The sequence below is a fragment of the Enhydra lutris genome, unplaced genomic scaffold (genome assembly GCF_002288905.1).
Source record: "Enhydra lutris kenyoni isolate GAN:26980312 unplaced genomic scaffold, ASM228890v2 scaffoldscaffold26, whole genome shotgun sequence".
Taxonomy (NCBI): Eukaryota; Metazoa; Chordata; class Mammalia; order Carnivora; family Mustelidae; genus Enhydra; species Enhydra lutris.
In genome coordinates this window covers 27,263,237-27,290,020 of record NW_019154110.1, presented here as the reverse complement: position 1 = coordinate 27,290,020, position 26,784 = coordinate 27,263,237, and the positions used below count along the sequence as shown (strand labels likewise).

Genomic DNA, 26,784 nt, shown 5'->3' with positions numbered 1-26,784 from the left:
ATGAGACTCCTTGCTCAGCGGGGAGGCTGCTTCTCCCTCAGTCTGCTGCTCCCCCTGCTTATGTGCTCGCTCTGTCTCCGACAAATAAATAAATAAAATATTAAAGTTTAAAACATAAATTTTTTATATTTTATATAAAATATTTTATATTGATTTTATATTTTTATTGTATACTTTTTTGTTTTAAAAATGTATGTAAATGCTATCAGAGTATACTAGCCTTTTGTAACCTGCTTTTTTTCATCCTATGTTAGATTTTTGTGATTCAGCAATGTTGATACATGTAGATTTTTTTCATCATTTTTAACTGCTTTATAGTATTTCATTGGACAAATGAAATAGCTTTCCCACACAGGGGTGATTAGATTGTTTCTACTTATCCCCTGTTACGTAGAATGAATACAGGATCAGTCACTTCTGAACATGAAGGAGACTATCTCTACCACTGGCATATGCATCTTCTTTAGAAGGCTTTACACGTTTTCACATATTTTTTTCCTAGATGGATGTACCAGTTTACACTCTTACCGGCGAAGGAGTTTCCATTTCCTTACACCTGCATCCACATTTGGGTTATCAGATCTTAATTTTTGTCCATCCCATGGCTGCTCAGTGGGATCTCATGACTGTAATTTCCACACAATCTGGTCACAAAGGAGGTTGATTTGATTTGTTATGGTTGTTAGACCTTTCAGATTTGCCTATTCATATCCTTTGCACATTTTTCTATTGGGCTTTTTTTTTTTAGACATAATAAGATATTCTACGATTTTTTTTTCTTGGTTGTATGAGTCACAGATATGGCTTGTCTTTTTTTTTTTTAAGATTTTATTTATTTGACATGGAGAAAGATAGCAAGAGAGAGAGAGAGAGAGCACAAGCAGGGGGAGCAGCAGGCAGAGGGAGAGGGAGAAGCAAGCTCCCCACCAACCAAGCAGTCTGATATGGGGCTTGATCCCAGGACCCCAGGGTCATGACCCAAGCCAAAGGCAGACAATTAACCAACTGAGCCACCCAGGTGCCCCTATGGCTTGTCTTTATATTTTGCATCTGGTGTCTTTTGGGATAGAGAAGATTTTAATGTAGACAGTTATTCTATTATTCCTTTCTGCTTGGTGCGTTTTATACCTTGTTAAAGAAATCTTCCCCTTTCCCAGTATCATAAACCTTTCCTTTTATGTTTTCTCCCAAATGCCCCATAGTAGTTTTGTTTCTTCCCTGTGTTGTGTACTGACTTGTTGCGATTTCAAATCCATGTTTTTGAAAACTTGCTTTGGACAAAGTTGTTTGTGGTTTGAACTTGTTTTCGTGAAATTGTTTTGAAGCTGGATATTAGCGCTTTTTTATCGAACTCTAGACACCATGGTAACGGGAGGCCGTGTTGTCCACCACACGGTCATTTAAACTTTAAAAACCAAGAGGTATGACCAGCCATTCAAAAGTGTTTGGTCTGGACAAGGCTACTCTTTGCTGATCTAAATAGTTCTCTGGAGATCGTGAGATACTTACTCCTGTGTGGCCAGGCTACCTTGGTCAGCTGTGGTGTTAAACCACGCGGCGGTCTCAGGAAGAGAAGGGACATCTGCTTCTTAGTGAGGCTATCCTTCCTAGGCAGTGGTGGTACAAGCTGTGTGGCAGACCCTGCAGTAACAGTCTTCAGAGTCGCCACCTTGCCTGTCAACACTGGCACCAACACTCCCGCTAGCTACGTGCCCCAGCAGCGAGGGACCTAAGCAGGTAGCTGATATCCAGCTTTTAGTTGGAAGGACTGACACTACCCAGAGCCAACTCGTAGAAAGGTACACCCCAACTAATATTGGTCTTTATTGCTTTCGTCTCCCCTTTGCCTGGAAAAATAATGTAACCAATCCATCATTGGTTTGGAATATGTTATTTCTTTATTGGTGTATTAAGAGATAATATACTGTATGCTTGGCTTGTGAAATATTATTACTATAAGTTATAATTGTTATAGTGGACCTGTGTTAAATAAATTATTGGCAAAGACAAACTTAGTCTCTGAGCATAATTGGTCCTGAACAAAACATCCTGTAGGTCTTTAGCTCATCTGGAACTTATTTGGAGACCTGCTGTAAGATAGGGATCCACTTTATCCCTTCCATATGGATGGCCAGTGGTCTCCAAGCCAATTGCTGAAGAGTGGGTGCAGCGCCCCTCACCCCCAGAACTTTCTAAGTCCCCACTCTGGTGCGGGGCTGGCTTCTGGCTGTTCTTCTGCTCCATTGGGCTGTCTGTCTGTCCCTGTCTGGCAGGCTCTCTCTGGGAGCTGCTGCAGAGGCCCTGGCAAAGGCACCACGGCCAAGAGTCATGCTCAGACGAAGTTTTTTGTTTTCTTTTCTCTCTCACTTTCTCTTTTTTTATGAGAACTCGGCCACCTTCCAGCCCTGGCTGCCAAGAATCCTCTGGGCTTCTTTAGAAGACTCTGGCTTGCCCCATGCCCGTCCCCTCCCAGGCTTCTGCTCACTTTCCCTCCCCTCACCCCACCCCAGCCTCCCAGCCCACTTTCTCCATTTGGGCTGTTGGGGTGTCCCCCAGGCGGACTGGCAGCCTCACCCTTTCAGGGAGGGTCTAGGTGCTCCCTTTGAAGTCTGAGCTCCTCCATGGGGCTCCCTTCCCCTATCAGAGCTGTTCCTAAGGGCTGGCTGTCTTCAGAGGCTCTGCTAGGCCCTCCCAAAGTGCCCAGGTGAAGAGGAAGGCTTTAAGGATAAGAGCAAACTTGCCAGCCCTCCCGCCTTGTGAGTCTGGAACGACTGTCTGCTTCCTTTAACATAATAAGCTGTCAGGGCGCCTAGGTTGCTCAGGCTCAAGTCGTTATCCCAGGGTCCTGGGATCGAGCCCCGCATGGGACTCCCTGCTCAGTGGGAAGCCTGCTTCTCCCTCTCCCTCTGCTGCTCCCCCTGCTTTGTTCCCATTCTCGCTCCACCTCTCTCTGTCAAAACAAGAAATAAAATCTTGTTTAAAAATTAAAAAATAGGGATGCCCGGGTGGCTCAGTGGGTTAAGCCACTGCCTTCGGCTCAGGTCCTAGTCTCCCAGAAGTGGGAAAACTTCCTTCAAATCCTAGTTTACAGGCAAACAGGTTAGAACTCGTGACTTGATCTGAGTTGGGGAAATTGCAAAGGTGGGTTTCCTCGAAGAAGCCATCTCTGGCCAGCCAGAGGCTCCTTCTTACCTGTAGAAATGGGCTGGAGACACGCGTGTGGGCAGAGCTGAACGTAAATCTTCCCAGTTATGGGCAGGTTATTCCCATTTCTGCTGAGAACTGACCCGTGCACGTTGTTGGTTCCAAGAGATGATACAGGAGCATCTACCACAGTGCCAGGCTCATAGAAAACATCCAACACGCACCAGCCGCTGTTATGATCACCCCTAGGCGTAGTCAGAACTGAAGGATAGCTTAGCTGTTGCTACAGATGAAAGATCTTATTCAGGGTAAAAGCAAAATGAGTAGTTGCTTCGGATAAATTTCAAAAAATTAAAACCTGGATTATTTGTCACCATCCTACAGATTCAGTTTCGGATCTCCCTTCTACTGAGATTGAGCAAAAGGATCAGGTTCAAGGTCTTTCTCATGGGTTTCAGATTCAGGCTCTCAAGGTCATCACCCATGGCTTGATCATTGAGTACTGAGTTCAGTTTGCTTGGCTCCATGTTCTCTGATGCAGGAGATAATAATGAAGTGGGATGTGGCATTCCTTTGAGGCTTTGGTTTGCCTTGGATAATAAATGCAACATTTGTAAACTACCAAATCTGTTAAATGTCCTAAGCTTGTATTTGATATTCCAGGTTGAGAAAAACATTACTTTGGCTGCACCTTCCTTTCTGGCCTTTCCTGGACACTTGGCCTCCTGGAGCACAGTTATGTTGGGGAAGCAAAGAGGCAGAGGTATGAGGCGGGGAAAGGAGGGTGTGTCAGGGACAAGGACGAAGACAGCTAGTTAGAGCCCTGAGACTGGGATCCCATTACCCCAGGGGGGTTAACCTTCAAAATGAAGCCAAGAGAAAATTAAAACAATGAAGGTGAAGAGCTGAAGCTTTTTGTATGGAGTTACGTGAAATTCATCTTCCTTAGGAAACAAACAAAATAGGCTATTTAATTCTGTATTGTTTTCTCAAGGAATAGCAAAAAAGAAATAACCCTAAAAGTGATCCTGTTTGTGGATCGTTTGCTCATTGTTTCATTCTTTTGTTATGTATCTATACAACACCAGGGCACACTAATATGAATAGGGGAAGCAGAGGTAACAGACCCCTGTGTCCATGGCCTTGTGGAGGAGATAAACACAGAGCAAAGTCAGCACAGAGTGCAGAGCAGGGGTCTTATGTTGGGGGTGGGTGCAGGGAGAGGCCAGAGAATTGGAGAATTGGAGAAACCTATTTTGAAAGAGGTGGTGCCTGGCCTGAGCCTTGAATGTTTAGTAGGAACGGGCCAGGTGAAGAAAATGGAGAAGGATACAAACGAAGAAGAGAACAAACAAGGGGGCACCTGACTGACTCAGTTGGTAGAGCATTTGACTCTTGATCTCAGGGTTGTGAGTTGGAGCTCTTGTTTTTTGTTTTTAAGATTTTATTTATTTGAGAGAGAGAGAGAGAGAATGAGAGAGAGAGAGATCACAAGCAGGGGAAGGGTAGAGGGAAAAGCAGACTCCCTTGCGGAGCAGGGAGCCTGATGTGGGACTCGATCCGAGGACCCTGGGATCATGACCTGAGCCAAAGGCAACCAAGTAAGCCACCCAGGCATCCTGGGGGAGGGTTTCTTAATAAAAAAGAAGAAGAAGAAGGAGAAGGAGAGGCAGAAGAAGGAGGAGGAGGAGAATGAATAGTCAAAAAAAAAATAGGTAAAAAATAAAGGGTTCATGATAAATAAAAATGTAAAATGATGCTCAGTCTCACTATTAATCAGAAAAATTCAAATTTAAGGCAAAATATTAGATAAGCAAAAATTTAAAGATATTTAGTGTTGATGAAGGTTCTGAGAAATGGATGCTTTAATACAGTATTTTTATATTGGTGGTAGTTTAAATGGATACATTCTGGAGGGTAAACTGGCTATTCTCTTGATATGTAAAATCACATAACTTTTGACTGGCAATTCTACTTCCAGGAATCACCCGAGTCCCTGATAGCTAGGCACGCATGCTGGGACATATGCACAAAGATGTATGTATAGGGATGGGTGCTACAAGGGGTTTATAATGCTGGAAAGCAACCTGGCTATCCATGTATCCATCCAGAGGGGTGGGTTTAAATAAACTTACAGCGATCCTTATTAAGGAACACAAAGGAGTCATTTTTTTTAAAAGATTTTATTTATTTATTTATTTGAAAGAGAGAGCCTGAGAGGGGAGAGGTCAGAGGGAGAAGCAGACTCCCCACCAAGCAGGGAGCCTCATGTGGGACTCGATCTTGGGACTCCAGGATCATGACCTGAGCCAAAGGCGGTTGCTTAACCAACTGAGCCACCCACACACTCCAAGGGAGCCATTTTTAAGAAAGATAAGATAGAGCTGTCATCAGCATGGTAAGGTGGCTAACACATGGTAGGTGACAAAAATAAGTTTTGTCAAAAAAAATGAAAGTATTTTGGAGTGCACACGGAGGAAAAAAAGATGTGTGTGTGTGTGTGTGTGTGTGTGTACGTGCATGTACACGAGTTGAGGGGTCCGATGGTGGGGAAGCAGCAGCATGTATGCGGGCTGGATGTGAGAGGTGGCATGTTGAGTTTAGGGTGAAGGAGGAAAGTGTCAGGTAGTGAAATGGAGAATTCAGTCAGGACCAGACGAGATGTGCCTTGCAAAACAGGAAGCTGATGAAGGTTGCTGAATTGGGCTAGAGAAGGATTCCTCCGGTATCAGTGACACAGGTATTCTGGAATAAAGCAAGGGGCAAGGTTACCACACAGCCCTGAAAGGAGCAGGTCCCTGCCCAAGTTTGGAGAAGAGGGGACCGAGTCTAGAGACACTGAGTGGGGAGACTCTGTAGGAGTTTAAGATGATGGATTCTGCAATGGGGGTAAAGGAGAGAAAGGAGTATAAGCAGACAGATTTCAGTCCCAGGGTGATGACTGAAACACAGGGAATTCAGGAAGAACGTGGATGCACAGGTTGAGTTTGAGAGGCCTGGGAATATCCAGATGGAGCTAGGGTCCCAGGAGGTGACAGAGAATTCACGGGTCTCGAGCTAAGGAGCGAATTCTAGGTAGAGAGTGAGGCATACCCAAGTGGCAGTTCAAGCCATAGGGGTAAATAGGATCGTTTAGCAAGAATTTGTGGGGTGGGATGGTCCCAGACTGGAAAAGGACAGGAAGGGAACCTGACACAATACAACACTTAACAGGGTGGGAAGGAGGAGTGCATTGCAAAGACAAAAGGAAGGAGCCAGCAAAAAGCAGAAGAAAAACTAGTGTGTATCAATGAGGTTGGATTGCCTGTTCACTTCTGGCAGACCCCTGGTTTTGTTCTGCATTCCACCCTTCTTCCAAGTGGTTTGGCAGTGAATCCTGATTAATCCAAGCCAGTTATGGTCATCACAGTTTCCTTGCCAGGGACTGATTTAAGAAGGGACATATGATGCAATTCAGGCCAATGTGATGTGAGGAAAGACTTCTGGGGGCTCCTGGGGAAGGTCTCCTCCCGGATTAGAAATAGACATACAGGAAGAGACACACCCTGTTCTTTAGCTGCATGTTATCACATTTGGGCATGGTACCTGGAACTGCTACAGTTGTTCTTTAAGATGTAGAGGAGAACATCTCTGAGGATAAGCCATCATGGTGAGGTGGGAGAGCAAAAAGATGGAAGGCACCTGGGTCCCGGATGACATTGCTAAGCCATGAAATTGATCAGCCCTGGAGCAACTTTGTAGCTGGACTTCTTAAAAGGTAGGATTTATTTTGGGGCGCCTAGGTGGCTCAGTCACTTAAGTGTCAGATTCTTGGTTTCAGCTCAGGTCATGATCTCAGGGTCGTGAGATCCAGCTACTCATCGAGACCCTCATCAGGCTCCTCACTCAGCACAAGAGCCTGTTTGAGATTCTCTCCCTCTTCTTCTCCCTCCCCTCTCCTTGCCTTCTCCTCTCCCTCTCCTTCTGCCCCTCCCCCTGCTCACAGAAGCATGAACTCTCTCTCTTTTTAAAAATAAATAAATAGGTAACCCTCTCGGGTCCCTTCTGTCTTTTGGAGCTTTGTACTATCATTCAATATACTTTCCTATTGCTCAATAAAACCTTGTTTTGCGGCCCAAATAAATAAATAAAATCTTTTTTAAAAATGTAGAATATATTTTTCCTTATGGTTTAAGCTATATGATTTGGATTCTGTTTTTTAACTGCAGCTCAAGGTGCAGCCATAGGGAAGGAGAAAATTCCACGGAGGAAATGATTTGGAGTAATATGGAGATGGAAAAGGTACCTTCACATTTAGGGGACCATTGGTGACTTTGGTGAGGATATTGACCCCGGTCCATGAGGCCATGACCCTGTGCCATGAAAACCAGATTGCAAAAGATTACTTACTGTTATACATAATTGGTACTAATGGATATTTGGAGAATCATAAAATTGAGACACGAATGGAAGATAAGGAGGTGAGCAGAGAAGATGGGCTTTAAAACAAGCATTTTAATCTGGTGCCCACAGGTCCCCTCCAAGGCATCTATGGAAAGAATTCACAGGACGGGGCACCTGGGTGGCTCAGTGGGTTAAAGCCTCTACTTTCGGCTCAGGTCATGATCCCAGGGTCCTGGGATTGATTCCCCTATCAGGCTCTCTGCTCAGCGAGGAGCCTGCTTCCCTTCCTCTCTCTCTGCCTACTTGTGATCTCTGTCTGTCAAATACATAAATAAAATCTATAAAAAAAAAAAAAGAAAAGAATTCACGGGACCCACGAACTTGGATGGGAAAAAAATTACACCTTGATTTTTCACCTACCTCTAATTAAACTATCGTCTCCTCTTCAATTATGACTGCAGGCATCAATCTTCGGTAGTATTAGTAGTAACTGTGACTTTGTCACCTGTAAAAATCACAGCTGTTTTTAATTCACATCACAGTTGACACAGATGTTGCAAAATAGTGTTTATAATAATCACTACATAAAAATACAGGAGTTCTTTTAGACCCACTTCAAGATTTTGCTATTTAATGCATTAACAAAGGATAGCCAAGAACAAAAGAAAGCAGCGCATGTATAACAGTGTCACAAATTTTTAAAATCTATTGTAACAACTGCATTTGCAGTCATTGGTGTTCATGGTAAGTTCCATGCATATTTCAGGCTTTCAAGAACATTATCCACCAGACAGCCAAAGGCATCCATGGTGTGAAAAAGGCGGAGAACTCCGACTGCAAAGGAAAAGAGGGAAGGGGAAGTTTGCACAGTGGAGATGGGAACGTGGGGTCTGCAGAACACTGCGTTTGAGAACATGGGAGAGCTTTCCACGTGGCGATGCTGTAGGAGCACACAGGAAACTTCGAGAGCCAAGGTCCCTGAGGAGGCTGGAGCTATCGGGATGCAGGGCTCAGGTGGAGGGATTAACTACAGGAAGGAAACTTTTCCCACAATAAAAGGGAGGAAAGGATGAGTGCAGATAAAAATAAGTGTTTTAGTGGGGTGGCAGTGGGGACAGGAAGTTGAGGGGGCTTCTGACTGATGGCTTCTATTTTCACTGTCAAGTAGGAGTGAAGTTATCTGCTGAGAGTGAGAATGACAGGCGAGGTGATAAGGTAGGGAACAGAAGAGGGCTGACAAGGACGAGTAGAGGGACCAGCGGCTCACCACCCGGTTGTCATGGCAACACTTCACGTGGGTGTTCAGCTGCTCAAGTGTAGGAGTCAGAGGGCAGAAAGGCAGCTAGAGCTGGGGCTGGGGTTTTACCAGGAGGATGAGGTGAAGATCAGGGGAATACAGGAGGGATGGACCAGCTTGTCCAGAAGCTGTGTGGAGAAGGTGTGCAGCTAGGAATGGGGTGCTACATTGGAGTTAAATCCACATATCAACATTAGGAGGAAGAATGGGACAAAGGGAATGAGAACATGGAAGTACTGAAAGCGGTGGTCCAAGAGGGAGCTGGTCAAGTTTAAGGTTAAGTTTAAGTAGTTCACAGGATGGCAAGTGCTGAGGTCCATCCATTGTGTGGGTGACAAGGAAAGAAAGAGTAAAGGGCATTAGAGGTCAGGAGGTCAAGTCCAGGCAAGACCATCCATCTGGGTCTAAAAGTCACCTAGGAGGAAGGCAAAACTTGGAGTGGAAGGTCTAGAGGACATGGAGGAGTGATCTGGAAATAGATGGATCATTGGAGCAAGTGGGAGAAGAATCTGATGGTGGTAGATAACATGGGCCTCAGAGGAGGAGGAGGGCCTTTCGGCAAGGTAAAATGTAATTGTCTAAAAGTGGCAATAAGGATTTAGAGAAGCAATGTCCACAGTAGCCAAACTAAGAAAAGAGCCTAGATGTCCATTGACAGAAGAATGGACAAAGAAGATGTGGTAGAGATATATATACATATATATCTCTAGAGATATATATGTATATATATGTATACATATATATAGACATATATATATGTATATGTGTATATCTATACACACACACACACACAATGGAATATTATGCGGCCATCAAAAAATGAAATCTTGCCGCTTGCATCAACATGGATGGAACTAGAGGGTATTATGCTAAGCGAAATAATCAATCAGAGAAGGACAGTTATCATATGATCTCGCTGATATGTGGAATTTGAGAAACAAGGCAGAGGATCATAGGGGAAGAGAGGAAAAAATGAAATGGGATGAAACCAGAGAGGGAGACAAACCATAAGAGATTCTTAATCTCAGGAAACAAATTGTGGGTTGCTGGACTGGAGGGTGGTGCAAGGGTTGGGGTGATTGGGTGATGGACATTGGGGAGAGTGTGTGCTGTGGTGAGCTCTGTAAATTGCGTAAGACTAATAAATCACAGACCTGTACCCCCGAAGCCAATAATACATTATATATTAATTTTTTAAAAAAGGAAAATAATAAAGGTAGCAGTGAGGATATAAAGGAATACCAGCCCACCATGAGGTAGCAAATAGGGATCTATGTTCCTGCGGGGTAACCACATCTTCAAAAACTAACTCGCTTTTATGAAAAAGGCTAGAGAGAATCAGACAGTTGTAGACTAAACCTGATCTAGGACAGTGGCTTCCAATCCCACAAGATAGTCCCCTCCCATGCCTCACCCCAACCCAGAGGCATCTGCAAACCAGCAGAGGCCTATCTGGTTTCATCACAGTTGTGGGGGCGGGGGGATCCTGGCATTTGGTACCTGGAGATCAGAGATGCGAAGTGTCCTGCCGTCTGCAGGAGAGCCCCACAGTAATGAACCGTCCTGCCCAGAATTCCCATAGTGCATCCCATACACTCTACGGATGAGGAGGCTAGGATTCAGAGAGCTGAGATGTATACGTAGGTTTTGGAGCTTCCCTAGTCTTGATATTGTATTAAGATCTGTGTGAATGTCTGAGGTCACTGTGGTAATTAATGTTGGTTGGCAAATCCGCTCCCTCACCCTAGTCACCTCTCAATGAAAGACTCCTGGGGCAACTTTTTTAAAAAGGCAAGTGCAGCTGGAGGCCGCAGCCTCTTTTGCTCTGCTCCTAGTCTTCTGCTTGGAACTTGGTCCAGCCGCCATCTTGTACCCATGAGCACCAAGGCCACACATGTGTGATGGTGGGACACAAAGATAGACAGGTCAGATGTTCTGGGTGGCTTCCTAACAGATGCCCCAACCCTGGATGGCCCACCTCTGGATTTACCAAGTGAGAAAAACAAACTATATTATTTATTTAGTTTACTGCTAACTGAATGTTCTCTTAACTGCCGCTGAATGTATTTCTGCCTGATAGAGTCATAGGGCCAGTTAGCAACAGCTGAGGCTAAACCCTTGTTTTCTCTCTCACAACCTAATAGCCTTTCCTTGACCGCAGTGGTTCAGTGTATTTTGAAATTTTTGGTCCATTTTGTCTCTACTGATGTTCACTGTGCTATCAATACATCCCTCCAGCTATGTCAGGCTACAGTATTTGGCTAATTAAAACTATTTAGGAGGTGCCTGGGTGTTAAGGGTCTGCCTTCGGCTCAGGTCATGATCCCAGGGTCCTGGAATCGAGCCCTGCGTTGGGCTCCCTGCTCTGCAGGAAGCCTGCTTCTCCCTCTCCCGCTCCCCGTTTATGTTCCTTCTCTCACTGACTCTCTCTCTGTCAAATAAATAAATAAAACCTTAAAAAGAAAAACCTTAAAACCCCGAAAAAGCTATTTAGACACAGCATGACATACAGAGATATCATGCTCACTAAGTCATAAACCTGAAACTAATGGAACACTGTGTCAACTATGTTCAAATTTAAAAAAAATATAAATAAGACTATTTAGGAGGTTATTAACAATTAACTTTTTAAAAGGGGATTTTATTTATTTACTTGAGAGAGAGAGAGCACGAGTGGGCTGCGGGGTGGTGCAATAGAGGGAGAAGGAGACTCCCTGCTGAGCAGGGAGCCCGACATAGGACTCAATCCCAAAACCCTGAGATCATGACCTGAGCCGAAATCAAGAGTTGGATGCTTAACCAACTGAGCCACCCAGGGGCCCCTAAAAATTAACTTTTGACATGGTTTTCGTCTTCTGCTTTCTATGTTGGTTTGTTAAATCAATATGACAAAGTTCTAAGGATAGCTACTTAGCAGTCTAATTGCAATCTGGAAGGTCCAGACCTGTGTTCACCTTTAAGGACTTTTTTAGTTTTAAGGTGTATACACCCAGTGCGTATAATCTCTACCCCAATCTCTTGTGGCTTGAACCCACAACCCCGAAATCAAGAGGTGACTGTTCCACCAACTGCACCAGCCAGGCACCCTCTCACCTTTTAGTGCTTCTTATGAACAGTTTTTGGTTGTTTTTTTTTTTTAACTTTTTTTTACTATGTTCAGTTCGCCAGCATATAGTAACATCATTAGTTTCTGATGTAGTATTCAGCGACTCGTTAGTTGTAACACCCAGTGCTCATCACAACACATGCCCTCCTTAGCGCCCATCACCTGGCTACCCCCTCCCTCCACCCCCCTTCCCTCTGTAACCCTCAGTTTGTTTCCTGGGACTTCTTATGAATAGTTTTTGTTTGCTTGTTTCTGAGTTCCTGTATTCTTAGTCCTGGCCAGCCCGCCCCTCTGGCTCCTCACCTCTCCAGTTCAAGACTGGCTGTTGACCCGAGGGCCTGCAGGTCTCAGGCTGTCCCTTTGTGCAGGTTCTCAAGGCAGTCCTGGGACGGTTCTGAGCATTCCCGAGTGAAAAGTCCCTTCCCCTACTTGCTTTGTCGCTGGCTACGACTTAGTGATAGAAGGACGTCAGCGAGTGTGTTTTCTGGATTGATCAAGACCAAACAGGCTGAAGCAGTGAATTCTCCCCAGCTGAGTAACCCTGTCCTCAAATAAGGAGCCAATGAACCAAGGAGCCCTGGAAACCACCTGTGTCCACCTCCCTGGGCCACCTCTCCTCCACAGCTCAGAAACCTTGTGTGGCTTCAGGTGGTTTTCTGTTAATCACAGGTTGAAGCCAAGTCATTCTCAAACTGTTCTCATGTTGGAATCAAAGTAATTTAAATCTTATCTTCCCTAATCTGAGTTGACATCTGTGTGACAGGTTTCTTCCTCCCTGGTGTATTAATGAAGCGTCTGAGGGTACAGAGAAAAAACCTTAGACTCTGGTAGCCTTCACTTTGTTAGTGTAGAGAGGCCTTTTTTCTTTTTTTTAAAGATTTTATTTTTAAGAAATCTCTGCGTTGGGCTATGGTGAGTGCTGTGAAGTGTGTAAACCTGGAGATTCACAGACCTGTACCCCTGGGGCTAATAATACATTTTATGTTAATAAAAAAATAAAAAAAATTTTAAAGAAAGAAATCTCTATGTTGGGGCTCCTGGGTGGCTCAGTAGGTTAAGCCTCTGCCTTCAGCTCAGGTCATGATCTTGGGGTCCTGGGATCGAGTCCCGCATCAGGCTCCCAGCTCCACAGGGAGTCTGCTTCTCCCTCTGATCTCTCCCTCTCATGCTCTCTCTCACTCTCTCTCTCTCAAATAAATAAATAAATAAAATCTTTAAAAATTTTTAAAAAAGAGATTTTATTTATTTGACAGAGACACAGTGGGAGAGGGAACATAAGCAGGGGGTGTGGAAGAGGGAGAAGCAGGCTTCCCGCTGAGCGGGGAGCCTGATGTGGGACTCCATCTCAGGACCCTGGGATCATGACCTGAGCCAAAAGCAGCCACTTAATGACTGAGCCACCCAGGTGCCCCTCATTTTAATCATTTTTAAGTGAACAGTTAAGTGGCATTAAGTACATTCACACTGACGTACAACCATCAAGATGGCTTCTCAACACATAACATTTTTGACCAAAATATAGATGACACATATATGAATTCAAAGTGCAATGGGGAACCGGTGTGTTTTGCCTGCATTTCTACTTCAAGAGAGAACAAAATGTAAGAACTAAATTATACGTATAATGAACTTACTAGGCAGTTCACATGTGGCAGTATCAGATTCCCACCATCTTGGCAAGAAAGGAAAAACACTAATAAATATTTTAAGGGGAGAGAACACATTTTATTCTCTGTAAAATAATAACCTCTAGCCGGTTCAAACATTACAACATCAAAACACATTTTTTTTGTACTAAATACAGAAAACATAGTTAGGCAGAAGAAAAAATAACCCAGAAGGTTATTTTGGTTATTACTGATATTGACTTTCTAGGAATTCATAATGCTGTTCCTTTTAGTATTTGAGGACTTCAATAATATTAGCTGGTGCATGAGTTAATTACAAGCCACAATTAGCAGACTCTGTTTAACAGCATCTTGGGGTGACCATTGAGTTTCTGGCAATTAGAGATCAATAGGTTTTATTTCTGGCTTTGTTTGAAAGAAAACCTTATGAGGGATTCATTCTGTGCGTGTCTGGGTTTGGATATTCCCCTCCCAAATGACGTGTTTGTTTCATCAGCTGGTTAAGCAAATGTACGGCACAAGTATGCCTAATGTCTTTGCTGACTTTGAATTGGAAGGGACTTGATTTGACAAAGTGTCAATGATCACCCTTCTAGGGTGATCATTAGAATTGGATAGTGCAGAAGTCTGATAAAAAGAATCTGGCTTCTACTAACTCTGAAAGAGGTGTTAGGGCCAACTGGTCAAATGCCAATGGTGAACTCCTTATCTGTGCTAGGGGAGGCCTGGGATTGCACACATGGCCCCGGAGCAGAATATCCAAATGGCTTCTGTGTCCTTTTGGAATGCACCACCATCTAAGAATAACAGACTCTTTGATTAAAAAGTCCCAACTCCCTTATTTTTACAAACCTCCATGCTCCTAATCAGACACAGGTGCTCCCCTCCCAGCTTTCCTCTCCTACCTTGTCCAACCTCCATTATTGTCCTGATCATGCAGCAAATAAGGAGTCATTGACATTAACACATCAACAATAGAGTGAGACCACAGCCTGCTGGACCGTATCTCACTCATCTTTGTTGTCTTGAGCACTTAGCACAGTGCCTGGAACTTACGAGCTTCTCAACAAACAAATATTTGTTGAGTGAATGAATGATGAAGGCCCAGGGACAGGAAGTGACCTGCCTAAGATAACAAGTCTAGTTGGTCATGTTCTGAGAGGCAGGTTCTGGTAACACTTTAATCACATTGCATTACTTGAAAGCACATAGTGAGAGGCCAGAACTGGGCTGGGTCTTGGAATAAAACTCTGGTGACTGGTTATTCACAGAACTGGAAATTCATCTGATAGTCTACAGCATCAAGAGTTGACTCTGAGGTCCATCTCAAGAGGTGTTTTTTTTTTAAGATTTTATTTATTTTTTTGACAGATAGAGATCACACGTAGGCAGAGAGGCAGAGAGAGAGAGAGAGAGAGAGGAGGAAGCAGGCTCCCCACTGAGCAGAGAGCCCGATGTGGGGCTGGATCCCAGGACCCTGGGAACATGACCTGAGCTGAAGGCAGAGGCTTAACCCACTGAGCCACCCAAGTGCCCCATCAAGAGGTGTTTTTGGTACCTTAGAGTTTTGCTTTTCTTTTTTTTTTTTTTTTAAAGATTTTATTTATTCATTTGACAGACAGAGATCACAAGCAGGCAGAGAGGCAGGCAGAGAGAGAAGGGGAAGCAGGCTCCCTGCTGAGCAGAGAGCCTGATGCGGGGCTCGATCCCAGGACCCTGGGATCACGACCTGAGCCGAAGGCAGAGGCTTTAACCACTAAGCCACCCAGGCGCCCCTAGAGTTTTGCTTTTCTTGCTCATACTCTCAGTTAGAATGATGGGTACATGTTTGTGGTGAGGAGGAAGCCACCTTGATTGTCTTTCCCATGATTGGGAAAGGCTAGAGTGGGAGAAGTCCCCAGTCTGTGGAAGGGCGGGGAGACCTGGGGTCCCTGGGGTCCACAAACCCTTGTTTATATTCACAGTCAATCTTTGTTAGAAATATGTAATCATTTTTGGCAGAGGTTGGGGAAGACTGGTGGCAACCCTGAGTGTGTGTGTGTGTGTGTCTATGTGTGTGTGGTAAACACTTAGTTTTGCATCAAGATCAAGGGTGTTATTATTTTTTTAAAGATTTTATTTATTTACTTGACAGAGATTACAAGTAGGCAGAGACAGAGAGAGGGGGAAGCTGAGCAGAGCAGCTGAGCAGAGAGCCCGATTCGGGGCTCGATCCCAGGACCCTGGGATCATGACCTGAGCCGAAGGCAGAGGCTTTAACCCACTGAGCCGCCCAGGTGCCCAAGATCAAGGGAAGATCAAGGGTGTTTTGTTGTTGTTGTTGTTGTTATATTTGAGGCATAGAGGTTTGGAGTATCAGATGAGATATCAGACGACAATACTTGGCCTTTGAGGAGGTCAGAGTGACCCAGAAAATGTAATCTGGCCAGTGGCTGGGTAGCAGTCACCCTTAAACTTGGCTAAGTCCAACCTGAAGGCATGCTTGGGGAGCTCTGCTACAGGGAGCCTTCGAGATGCTGACTCTGGCTCTTCTGAGTGATGGCTGGAGTGCGTGTGTGTTCCTGTGTGTACATGTGAGAGAGAGAGATGAAGGGAGAAGAAGGAAGTGTAGAGAAGGTGTAGCGCAGCAGACCCCATAGAGGTCCTTTTCATCCACTATTCCTAGGTGACAAGGTAGGCATAAGAGTCACCTGGCTTGCCTGGATGGCACTAGGGAAAGCTGTGTAAGGTCTGGGCTAGACTCAGGTGGGAGTATATTGGTGTGGACAAGGGAGAGACCTGGGTCAGTCTCAGACAGGAGCTGCTGCCTTAGTTGGTCATTATGAGACTGCTGCCTTGGCAAGGTGGACAGGTGAGGACAGCACCTGGCTGGACCTCACAGATCAGGTTGACCAAGTTGTGTTCCCACATCCTTTGCAGGCCTTTATGCCTATGAAAAACAAGTGGGAAGAATTAGGCTGCAGCTCTTCCCTTCTAACTACCTCTCTTTAGAAATGTCATCATTTCATGCTATCAAGAATTGTTAGCATTGGTTTGGGGTCTGAAGGATGGGCTTTACGAATCAAGAAGTCTGTGAAATTGTTTTCAAGTCCATATGTCTACTCTTTTTCTGGGGAGGTTCATAGCAGATTCTCAGAGAGCTCCATGAATCAGCAAAGGTTAAGAACCATTGGTGTAGGGGCGACTGCTGGCTCAGTCATTAAGTGTCTGCCTTAGGCTCAGGTCATGATTGCAGGGTCCTGGGATCGAGCGCCCCATTGGGCTCCTTGCTCAGCAGGAAGCCTGCTTCTCCCTCTCCCACTCCCCCTGCTTGTGTTCTCTCTCTTGCTATGTGTCTCTCTCTCTGTGTCAAATAAATAAAATCTTAAAAAAAAAAAAAAAAGAAGAAGAAGAAGAACCATTGGTGTAGGGGACAGCAGAAGGAATGCATGCATTTATAAGGTCCTTATTCACGTGGGAGGGATATAAATGAATGGAGTATGACCGTGCAGTAATTATCAGTTTGGTGGCTCAGGGCCTATGAATTAACAGCTGTTGTATCACCTGACAATTGTAGTTATCTAGAGGCCTCTCCACACACATGGGTTAGAGGGTAGTGGTCAGAAACCTGCTGAATGAACAGGGGACCCCTGCAGTACCTATGGAGAAATGAATACTGTGGGTCCAAAGGAACACAGCTGGTTGGAATAGACCCGTCACTGTGGGGAGATCCCTGAACACAACTGGACACCAGAGCAGACAGAGTATTACTGTGCTTTTAGGACTGATTCAGTTTATAGAAGAGAGCCAGGTCACAAGGATTTCCAGGGGCCACAGGAGGCTTCCATTAAGGTTGTTCTTTGGCTCTAGGTGGGGGGACTCCCTTAACTGTATTGCCTATGGTTATGACCTAGAAGCAGAAGTAGTCTGGCCTTCATGGGCCCCTAAACACTATTATGTCTGTCCCCACTCACCCTCATAAACCTCAGAGAACCTGGTATTTTTTCATACCATCCCTCTCAGGCAGTGGTCTCTGTGACTCATTTCCATCCTTGGGGTCCAGGCTGAGGGGATACTCAGAACAGTGCCTTTTCCAGAACCAGAATCCAGGTGGGCAAGGAAAGGTCTTGGGGAGCAGTTGCCTCTAGGTTCAGAAATCCTAAGCAAGGACAGGTCATAAAGTGAGTGGGAGTCCTCAGAGAGAACTGTGGGGTAGGGAAAGGAAGATGGATTGTTTTCAAGCCTTGGGCAAGATTTGGGGGCGTTTGGCCCAGTGTTTTCCTCCTTGGCCCAGCTATAGTTTCGCGATACCCTGAGGGTCCTCTCAGTCCTCACCAGCCCCTCCCCTCCCAGTCATCTTTTTTTTTTAAAGGGGATTCCACTTTCTTTTTTTTTTTTTTAAGATTGTATTTATTTTATTTATTTATTTGACAGACAGAGATCACAAGTAGGCAGAGAGGTAGGCAGAGAGAGAGGGGGAAGCAGGCTCCCTGCTGAGCAGAGAGCCAGATGTGGGGCTTGATCCCAGGACCCTGAGATCATGACCTGAGCTGAAGGCAGAGGCTTAACCCCCTGAGCCACCCAGGTGCCCCTGAAGTACCTAATCTTGAGCATGTGAACTTAGCTATCCAGAGTGCCCTCTTTATCATTTTTTTTCTACTTTATATTTACATTCTTTTGAGGAATGTTTCTGAATTCCCACCCCCTATCAGACTCTAGAGATATGGCGATGAACAGGTCAGTCCTTGCCCTCAAGGAGAAAAAAACAAAACCAAAAACATAAAATAATAAAGCGTGGTGACATTTATGGCAAAGAACGTAGAGGGTGCTGGTGGAATGTCTATGGAAAAACCAGAAACCTTCACTGGAAGTGACAGGCGATGTGGAGAATGAGTAAGGAGCCAGCCAGGTGAAGGAAGTGGAGTGAGGAGGAGACACCCCAGAGGAAGAGACATGTGGAGAAGGCTGGGAAACCAGAGCGTGAGTAGTTGAAGGACCTGGGGGAAGCCAGACATGGAAGGAGCGGAGGGAGCCAGGGAGAGGTGTGGCACAGAGTTGGATTGGGACCAGTTCTCCCTGAGAGAGCATCTTCCAGGTGGGGGAACACGCATCCTGTCAGGTGTCTGAGGAACTACTCTAGGCTCAAGATCAGTTGAAACATTGGAGCCCCCAAATTCCCAGGGATCTTAAGTTTTATTTGCCTAAGTGCTTTGAGAAAACAAAGAAATGTATTCATTAAAAAATTTGGGGGGACGCCTGGGTAGCTCAGTCGTTAAGTTTCTGCCTTGGGCTCAGGTCATGATCCCAGGGTCCTGGGATCGAGTCCCGATCGAGTCCCGATCAAGCCCCGAATCAGGCTCCTTGCTCAGCAGGAAGCCTGCTTCTCCCTCTCTCACTCCCCTGCTTGTGTTCCCTCTCTCACTGTGTCTCTCTGTCAAATAAATAAATAAAATCTTTTTTAAAAATTTCTTTTTAAGAATTTATTTATTTGAGAGAGAGAGAGAGAGCGAGCAAGTGAGAGCATGAGTGCAGGGAGAGGACAGAGAGAGAGGGAGAAGCAGGCTCCCCGATGAGCAGGGAGCCTGATCCCAGGGACTCAATCCCAGAACCCTGGGATCATGATCTGATGCAAAGGCAGCCGCTTCACTAACTGAGCCACCCAGGTGCCCCTTAACAAAAATTTTTTGAGGGTACATATTTTAAAATCTAGTATTTATTGGAACTTAATTCATGCCAGAATGCCTGAACAGTCTATAGAATACATGGGGTTGTATTTGCGAGTATTAGAAAAGGAAATTACATGACAAAAATACAATTATAAGACTAACAAAATAACGTGAAATTATGTGTGGGGTGGACTGGAGACAGAAAGGGGATTGTTGTGGTTGAGTGTGGCAGGAGGCCCCGGGTGTGCCTGGTCAGGAATGATCTGTGAGGGCTTTGGGAGAGGGAAGAAAGTGGGGCAGTTTGCTGGGCAGAGCTGGTCTGGGGCAGCTCAGAGCAGGGCAGAGCAGGCAGTGGCACCGGAGAACAAAATGATGAGAAGCACGGGCGTGGGCAGCTGTATCTAAGAATTCACCTTTAGGAAGGAGCAACAGGACATAGGCTAGAGTTCTGATATCAGAGTCTGCCAAACACCGGTTTGCAGGAAGAGTTAAGGGAACAGGAGGGCATAGAAAGCAGGGGTGCTGTGTTATTTTAGGTGAAAAGTCCAGAAAGAGCAGGCTGGTGGCTATAGCTTCCCAGCTGGTCTTCAAGGATTCCCCTTTGCTCAGAGAATAAAGTCCAAGCTCCACATAGCATAAAAGACCCTGCATGGCCTGTCTGGTTTTGGAATATCAACTGGACCTTGTCTCCTGCTGCGCCCCCAAATGCACCTCTGGGCTTTTGCAGTTTCCGGAACCCCTTGTCCTGTTTCTAGGCCTTCCAGCCCCCTCAGGTCCTTTTTTCTCTTTGCCCACCATGTTTCTCCCTCTGGATGTCAACACATTAACCGCTCCCCCCTGCACACAAAGCCCTGTTGGCTTCTCTCTGGGAAACCTTTCATCATACCTGGGTTGGGCCATAACTCCTTTTCTCTGCCTTTGGCCTTTCCTCAGCCCCAGGTGGGCTCTAGTGGCCTCATTTGCCTGGTGTGAGCTTCCCCTTCCCAGCTGACAGGAAGGGGGTGGCTGGGCCCCAGAGGAGAAGTAAACTCCATCTCTCGCTTCCCTGCCAGCAGAGCCCCCTGCGAGGGGGCACATGCGAGCCCCCCCAACCTTCCTGTACGTCTCCGCTTGGAAAGCTTCCCTCAGAATTCAAGACCCTGTCAACTGATCGTTCCCCTGTGTGACTTCCACACAGGCCTCGCATAGCCTTTCATTCTTGCTAACACTCAGTAAATATTTACCGAGAACACACTGCGGCCATCCTGCTGGTGCGCGCCTACCACCTTAACTGTCACTTTGCTGCGTGGGTGTCTCAGGGTGAGAATTTCTTGACATTCGAGACCTTAGCTTATGCACCTAAGAATCCCCAGTTCCTGCAAAGGGTTCAGGCATACAGTAGGCCTTAATATATTTGTTTTAAAAATGAATTCCTGGGGGTGCCTGGATGGCTCTGTCGGTTGAGTGTGTCCGACTGTTGATCACAGCTCAGGTCTTGATCTCAGGGTCGTGAGTTCAAGCCCCGCATTGGGCTTCACGCTGGGCGTGGAGCCTTGTTAAAAGAGAAATATAAATACAAATAAAAAAGGAATATGCTTTATTATAAACGAAATTGGTTTCCAAGAAATTCCTAAATTCTAAGGCTGGCAGACATGTTGAAGGTTGCCTCATCTGTGTCCTAGGACTCGACCGTTCTGGCCTAGTCATCACACAGAACTTGCTTGACCGAGTTCGGTGAAGGGGGGACTAGCAGTCCCTGTGGTCGCTCCTGCCACCTGAAGACAGCAGCGAGCGTGTAGATGTTCTTCCTCCCGCAGAGCTGCAACCTGCCCCTTCTTAGTTCCCTCCACCGGCCCCGTTCTGCTCCCTGGAGGGTCACGGTAGAGGCCCTTCCCTCCTGCAGCCCACACCCCACCATATATGTGACAGTTACTGCATCTCTTCCTAAGTTTCCTTTTTTTTTTTTTTTTTTTTAAGATTTTACTTATTTGTCAGAGAGATAGAGAGCACAAGCAGGGGGAGCAGCAGGCAGAGGAAGAAGCGGGCTTCCCACTGCATAGGGAGCCTGACTCAGGACTCGATCCCAGGACCCTGGGATCACAACCTGAGCCAAAGGCAGATGCTTAACTGACTGAGCCACCAAGGTGTCCCTAAGTTTTCTCTTTCCAGGGGAGGTAAGACCATTGCCCACCCTGTGTGACCCTGAGCTTCAGTGTCCTTGTTTGTAAACATCCAGATAAGACAGTGCCTATCTATGTAGTTACTGTCAAAATTAAATGAGCTCATGTATGTAAAGTGCTTAGAACAGTAGTTGGTATATATTAAATGCTCAGTAATGATTTCAATATTATTTCATATACTATTTTACTTATAGCACTTAAAATTTTGCAACATATATTTTGAGACATTTAATTAAGAAAACAGAATAACGGGGGCTCCTTGGTAGAGCATTAGACTCTTGATCTCAGGGTCATGAGTTTAAGCCCCATGTTGGGTGGGCAGCTTACGTAGTTTAAAAACAAAAGCAGAATAATATATGATTATGTACAAAAGTTATATTAATATATTATACCTATTTCATTTAATTGTAGTATATATTATATTCCCTACCCCCAATAAAATTGGAAAACCCCTTAGGTGGGGTTCATTATGAAGCTTGATGGGCAACTTGGTCTCCTTTTTTTTTTTTTTTAAGATTTTATTTATTTGACAGAGAGAGACACAGCAAGAGAGGGAACACGGGCAGGGGAAGTGGGAGAGGGAGAAGCAGGATTCCCTATGAGCAGGGAGCCCAGTGCGGGGCTCTATCCCAGGACCCTGGGATCATGACCTGAGCCGAAGGCAGACGCTTAACTGACTGAGCCACCCAGGTGCCCCTTGGTCTCTATTTTTAGTGAATGTTTGCTTATTTAATGAGCAAAATGAACAACTGTTTATCAGACCTTAATTGAGCCCTGATCATTCATATATGCTGCTTCAAGATTTTCTCATCGTTCTCGGGGGTGTTTCTTCATTTACAGTAACGAACTATCCCGGTTTTCTCAGGACTGAGGGAATGTGGGAATTTTAGTTAAAACCAGATCTGAAGGGTTCTTGAGACTCAGAGCTTTCATGATTCATAATGGATTTGAGGGCTGGAGGGATGAACTGCCTACCTCTGGAGTCCATGGCCAAGGTCACTACTATCGCAACGCCAGAGATACAAGGAGGACATTTCCCGCTGGGTCTCACAGGGGTGAGATTGACCAAGCCTGCAGCTTTGCAAGAAACTTGATTTTACCAATTCACACGGCAGTGATCAGGCCCTAGGGCATTTCATTAAAACTTATAAATGATGGATTAGAAAATCAGACTGTCAATTTAAAATGTTCCCGTTACTTTCTTAGAGCAACCCCTTATCTGCTTAAGATACCTAAGAGGGATGGAAGGTGAGCAGGTGGTGGAGATGGGCCTTCCTGGAAGGTGTCCTGATGTTGGATTTGACTCTCCACTGCAGAGAGCCTCTTTCCAGGGAGGTGGAGCATACGGGTGACCAGTGGAGACCACAGATGAGTCTAAGTGGACTGACTCACCACCCCTGCCTGGCATCTGCACTGATCGTGAGCTCCCGACCCACCCTTGGGGTGGTCCCCTCTTCTCCTTGTGCTGGTATGCTTGCCAAAGTGACATTCGTGAGTTTCAGATCGCTTACACCACTCTCTATTACAAAGCGCTTCCTGATACCAGGAGCTCTGTCCCTGGGCCACATCACACGGGGGTCCTGGGAATATGACCCTGAAGTGGCTGATTTTCTTATTTGTTTAGTCAGAGAGGTTCCTGTTCTGGGCGTGAGCCGTTTTTCTCTGCAGCTGCCCTCACCTCTCATCGGGACAGTTACTTTAGTGGCCTGCAGTCTCTGGAACCACGGATTTTTCACCACCAGCACCACCCGCTGTCTTGATTCCCAGAGGACCTCCTCCCTGTCCACCTGGCCTCCTTGCAGCCCTCTAGTTGACACACTTAGGGGTTTGCCACTGGCCAAGAACTGGGAGGGGCCACGCCCGCCTGGGGTGATGGGTGATCTGGAAATAGACTTGGGGGAGGGGCCTGGCCTTGAAGCTGGTACTGAGGTGTGTGTCTGTGTTCCTGGCCCTCAGCAGTGGGGAAAAGAGAGGCGTCTTTGCAGACCCAGCCTTCCTTTCCAGAGAGGCCCACCTGCCTAGGGTATTCCCTGCTTGGATTGGTGGCTGGAGTCCTAAGCACACACAACTTTTCCTCTGGACTGCCTGGTGCTTCCTCCCCCTAGGGCTCCTCACCCTAGAACTGGGTCTGGCAAAGAAGGCCCTGGGCTTGTGGCCACATCTGCCAGTGCTCATGACCCCCACTCAGCACCAGTTGCTCATGCGGCTACCCTAGGTGATGAAAGGTTGGTCATCGGGGCAGAGGCAGTCAAGGGAGAGGAGCCAGGCAAGGTGCCCAGTGGTGCAGGGGCCCGAGGTGGAGCCCTGAAGGCACCAGGTGCACTCTGGTTTCCCCTGAAGTCATCCTCCATACTGAGACGACAGGCGGCTGCTCGACACCGACCAGGCTGGCTCTCCTGAGTCAGCCTCCTGCGGGCCCTGGCAACTGAAGGTGACAAGTTCATGCTTTGACTGTGGTGGTGACAGGCTAATGGCCTCCCTGCCACCCCTCAGGAAGCCCAGGGCCCAGCCTCTGACTGCCCATTCTCTGCCTGTCAGTCCCTTTGGTCTGGCCTCAGTGTTTTTCACTGTTAATATTCAAGGCTTTATTAAAGATAAGTGGGTCCGTGGAAGGAAAAAGATGTCCTCAGGTCAACAGTGAAGCAGGAGAAAAAAATCGTAGTTTGCCCAAGGTTCCTGGGTACTCTTCAGCCTCCATAGGGACTCACAGATACCTTCTGGAGCTGGTCCTTCACCTGTGTGCTAAGCTCCGCCAGCCCCAATCCTGATTCATTGGGCTGACCCTCTGGCTTTGGCCCCAGACATCCCTGTGGTCATGCCAGTGTGGCATGACACTGAGAAGGCAGGCACAGGTCCCCAGCTACCCTGACCTGGGTGATGGGGACACTTTGCAGGCTTACCTGAAGCCAGTTGAGGCTGACCCTCCGTCCAACCCGGGGACTGCACCTGTCCTATCTACACAGCTGTTCAAGGTCTTCACACACTCTGACAACCACGGGCTCATCCAATGGCTCCAGACCGCAGGAATGGGATGATTCTACACTAACCCATAAGATACCTCAAAAGGCAGGACATGCAATGGTTAGGAATACTGATACCAGTCAGTCCAATCAGGATTTAACTCCCACTCTGTCATTTACTAGGTCTGAGACCTGGTAAATTAGGCACAATTAGTCTCAGTTTCTTGTTTATAAAATCTATTTATTTATAAAATCTACCACGTCATAGAACTGAACAAAATAATGTGAGTACCCTAGCATAATGTCCACATATGTGGTTGTTCTTACCCCCAAACCTCACCTTTGGGGTGCATAAGTACCTAAGAGGGGCCCTGACAATCCACCATGACCTAGGGACAACCTACTTTGCTCTTGTGATTCTGAGAATTTAGGTCACTACATATTTACTACTTCCTTGCAATCTTCCACCAGAAGTGGAGGCCACTGGCCCTTTAACTGGAGACCCCCTGTTCACAGAATCATGGACCCTTAGCTATGGGCCCACTTTGGCCCTGCATGTAGTCCAGGTTTTGGCTTTGGTCTCCTGAGCTGCTTGTCCTGGACTCCAGCTGCCTGACCAGTGGCCTTCTTGGACCGGCTCTCTGGCACACTCGCTTACAAGATGAAAGGCACTTGGACCAACTCTCTTGCTTGCTCAGGGCCTGGCGGTAGGGATGGTGACTGCAGGCCTGCTGCTGGGAGGACTAACAGGACACTCTGATGTGGGAACATGAAACTGGTGGAAGGGTCACCTGATCCATGGAGGGCTTGGAAGGGGTGGGGAACCTGGGGCCCACAATGTCATGAGAGAGTAAGGCAGTATCTGTTGGCCTTTTTACCCTGGAAAGAAATGTCTCCCACGAGTGGACCCCACCCATGTTCTCCAAAATGAGGAAGGGGAAGGAAAAGTGAGGGGAGGCATTTGCTCAGCGTTGAAGAGGCTGGAAGTTGGGGAAGACCCTTTCACTGTGATGGAGAGAGAACAGGCATCCCCCTTCTGCACATCTATAAGCCTTTAAGAGACCAGTGACTTGATTTATTATGTCCAGTGCTTTATTTAACATAAATAGTCTCGTAAGAGGAGACATAAACATGTCCCCAGGCCAGTACAGAATGTGTGTGTGTGTATATGCGTGTGTGTGTGTTTATGAGGAAGAGATATGTGAGGTCCCTGATCGGTACTCTGAGGGCGTGGCCGGTCAGGCAGGGCCTGGGCCAATCAGTAAGGCAGATGAGGTCCCCGTCCTGGGGTCCTCACTGCTCCTGGGCGCCCCAGGAGATGTAGTCTGGCCGCGTGGCTGCGTGGTACTCGTCGATGAGCTGCTGCACCACCTCCCTGGATGTGTCCAGCTCGTCGAAGTTCTCCTTGAAGATGTCCTCCTTGCGGAACTGCTCCAGGAAGGCCTCCCGTTTCCGCAGCTTGTCATACTGGCGACAGGTCCGCTCGAAGAGCTTAGTGTGTGCAGAGAGCAGGGGTCACAAAGAACTTAGAGCAGCAGTATGGCCCAGAAAGCCAGGGAAGTAAGGCTGGGCAATCCGTATGTTAAGAGAGCCAGAAGCAGGGGCAGCAGGGATGTGGACAGGTGAGGCCCAACCAGGGAAGCAAATATGGAAAGACATGTGTAAACAGTGAGCCTCACCGAGGAGATGCTGGTGTGGTTGGCCATCATGAGCCCACTGACCCGGTGGGCCGAAGGCAGGTAGGGAGACTTCCTTGACAGGGCCACCTGGATGCTGGCAGGGCCCCAGGGGATGAAGTTGGCCAGCTTCCGTTCCCGGATCCTCTGCAGACTCTTGTGGACCTGGGGGGAGGGGTGCACACAGCAGTGGTGGTGGTAGCCTCTCCTCTACCCCTGCGGGGCCCGGGGGTGGCACGAAGGGGCCTCATCTACCTGGGTGGGGTCCACCTCCCCCTGGATGATGTTGAGGATGGCGATGTAGCAGTGATTGGTCTGGCGATCCCGGCCCGTGGACACCATCACGTTCTTGGGCTGCAGCAGCCGCCTCATGACATCCAGGACCGTGGTCTTCCTCACGCTGGCCACCTGAGGGGACAGTGGGCCACAGGGCCCGGGCCCGCACTCAGGCCACCGTCCAATGCCTTAGCCCTGTCTCTTAGGGAAGGGTCTCGAGATCCAGGTCTACACTGAGCCTCTGCTGTGGGACTGAGTCCTCCTCAGCTCGGCAAGGTCATGGCCCTGTGCGGGAGCATCCGCAGATGCCACAGGGCCTGGGCTCTGCGGGGAGGGAGCCAGAGGCACAGGGGAGAGGAGAGTGGATCAGTGTGGAGTTAGACGGTCTATGCTGGTCCCGGAGCACAGAGCCTCTGGGGGGCCGCAAGGGGCAGCTCCTGGGGCAGCAGGGGGACAGAAAGGCGAGGGCAGGGCCTGCCGCGACTGCTCCTACCGACTGGTCCGTGGTAA

The 26,784-nt window shown here is 47.0% G+C and overlaps 1 protein-coding gene across 2 annotated transcripts in view; it reads right to left on the bottom strand.

The window, feature by feature from the left end:
- Positions 1 to 25,400: 25,400 nt before the first annotated feature.
- LOC111151709 (tubulin gamma 1) overlaps positions 25,401 to 26,784 on the bottom strand; it is an 8,777-nt gene continuing 7,393 nt past the window's right edge. The window contains exons 10-11 of one of the 2 annotated variants that reach the window (XM_022509865.1): positions 26,002 to 26,163; positions 25,401 to 25,813 (exon numbers count right to left, since the gene is read on the bottom strand). In XM_022509865.1, the coding sequence (XP_022365573.1) occupies positions 25,616 to 25,813; positions 26,002 to 26,163 (360 nt within the window). In that variant the 3' untranslated portion in view covers positions 25,401 to 25,615. The remainder of the gene's footprint in view (positions 25,814 to 26,001; positions 26,164 to 26,784) is intronic. The other variant, XM_022509863.1, reaches the window with a different exon arrangement.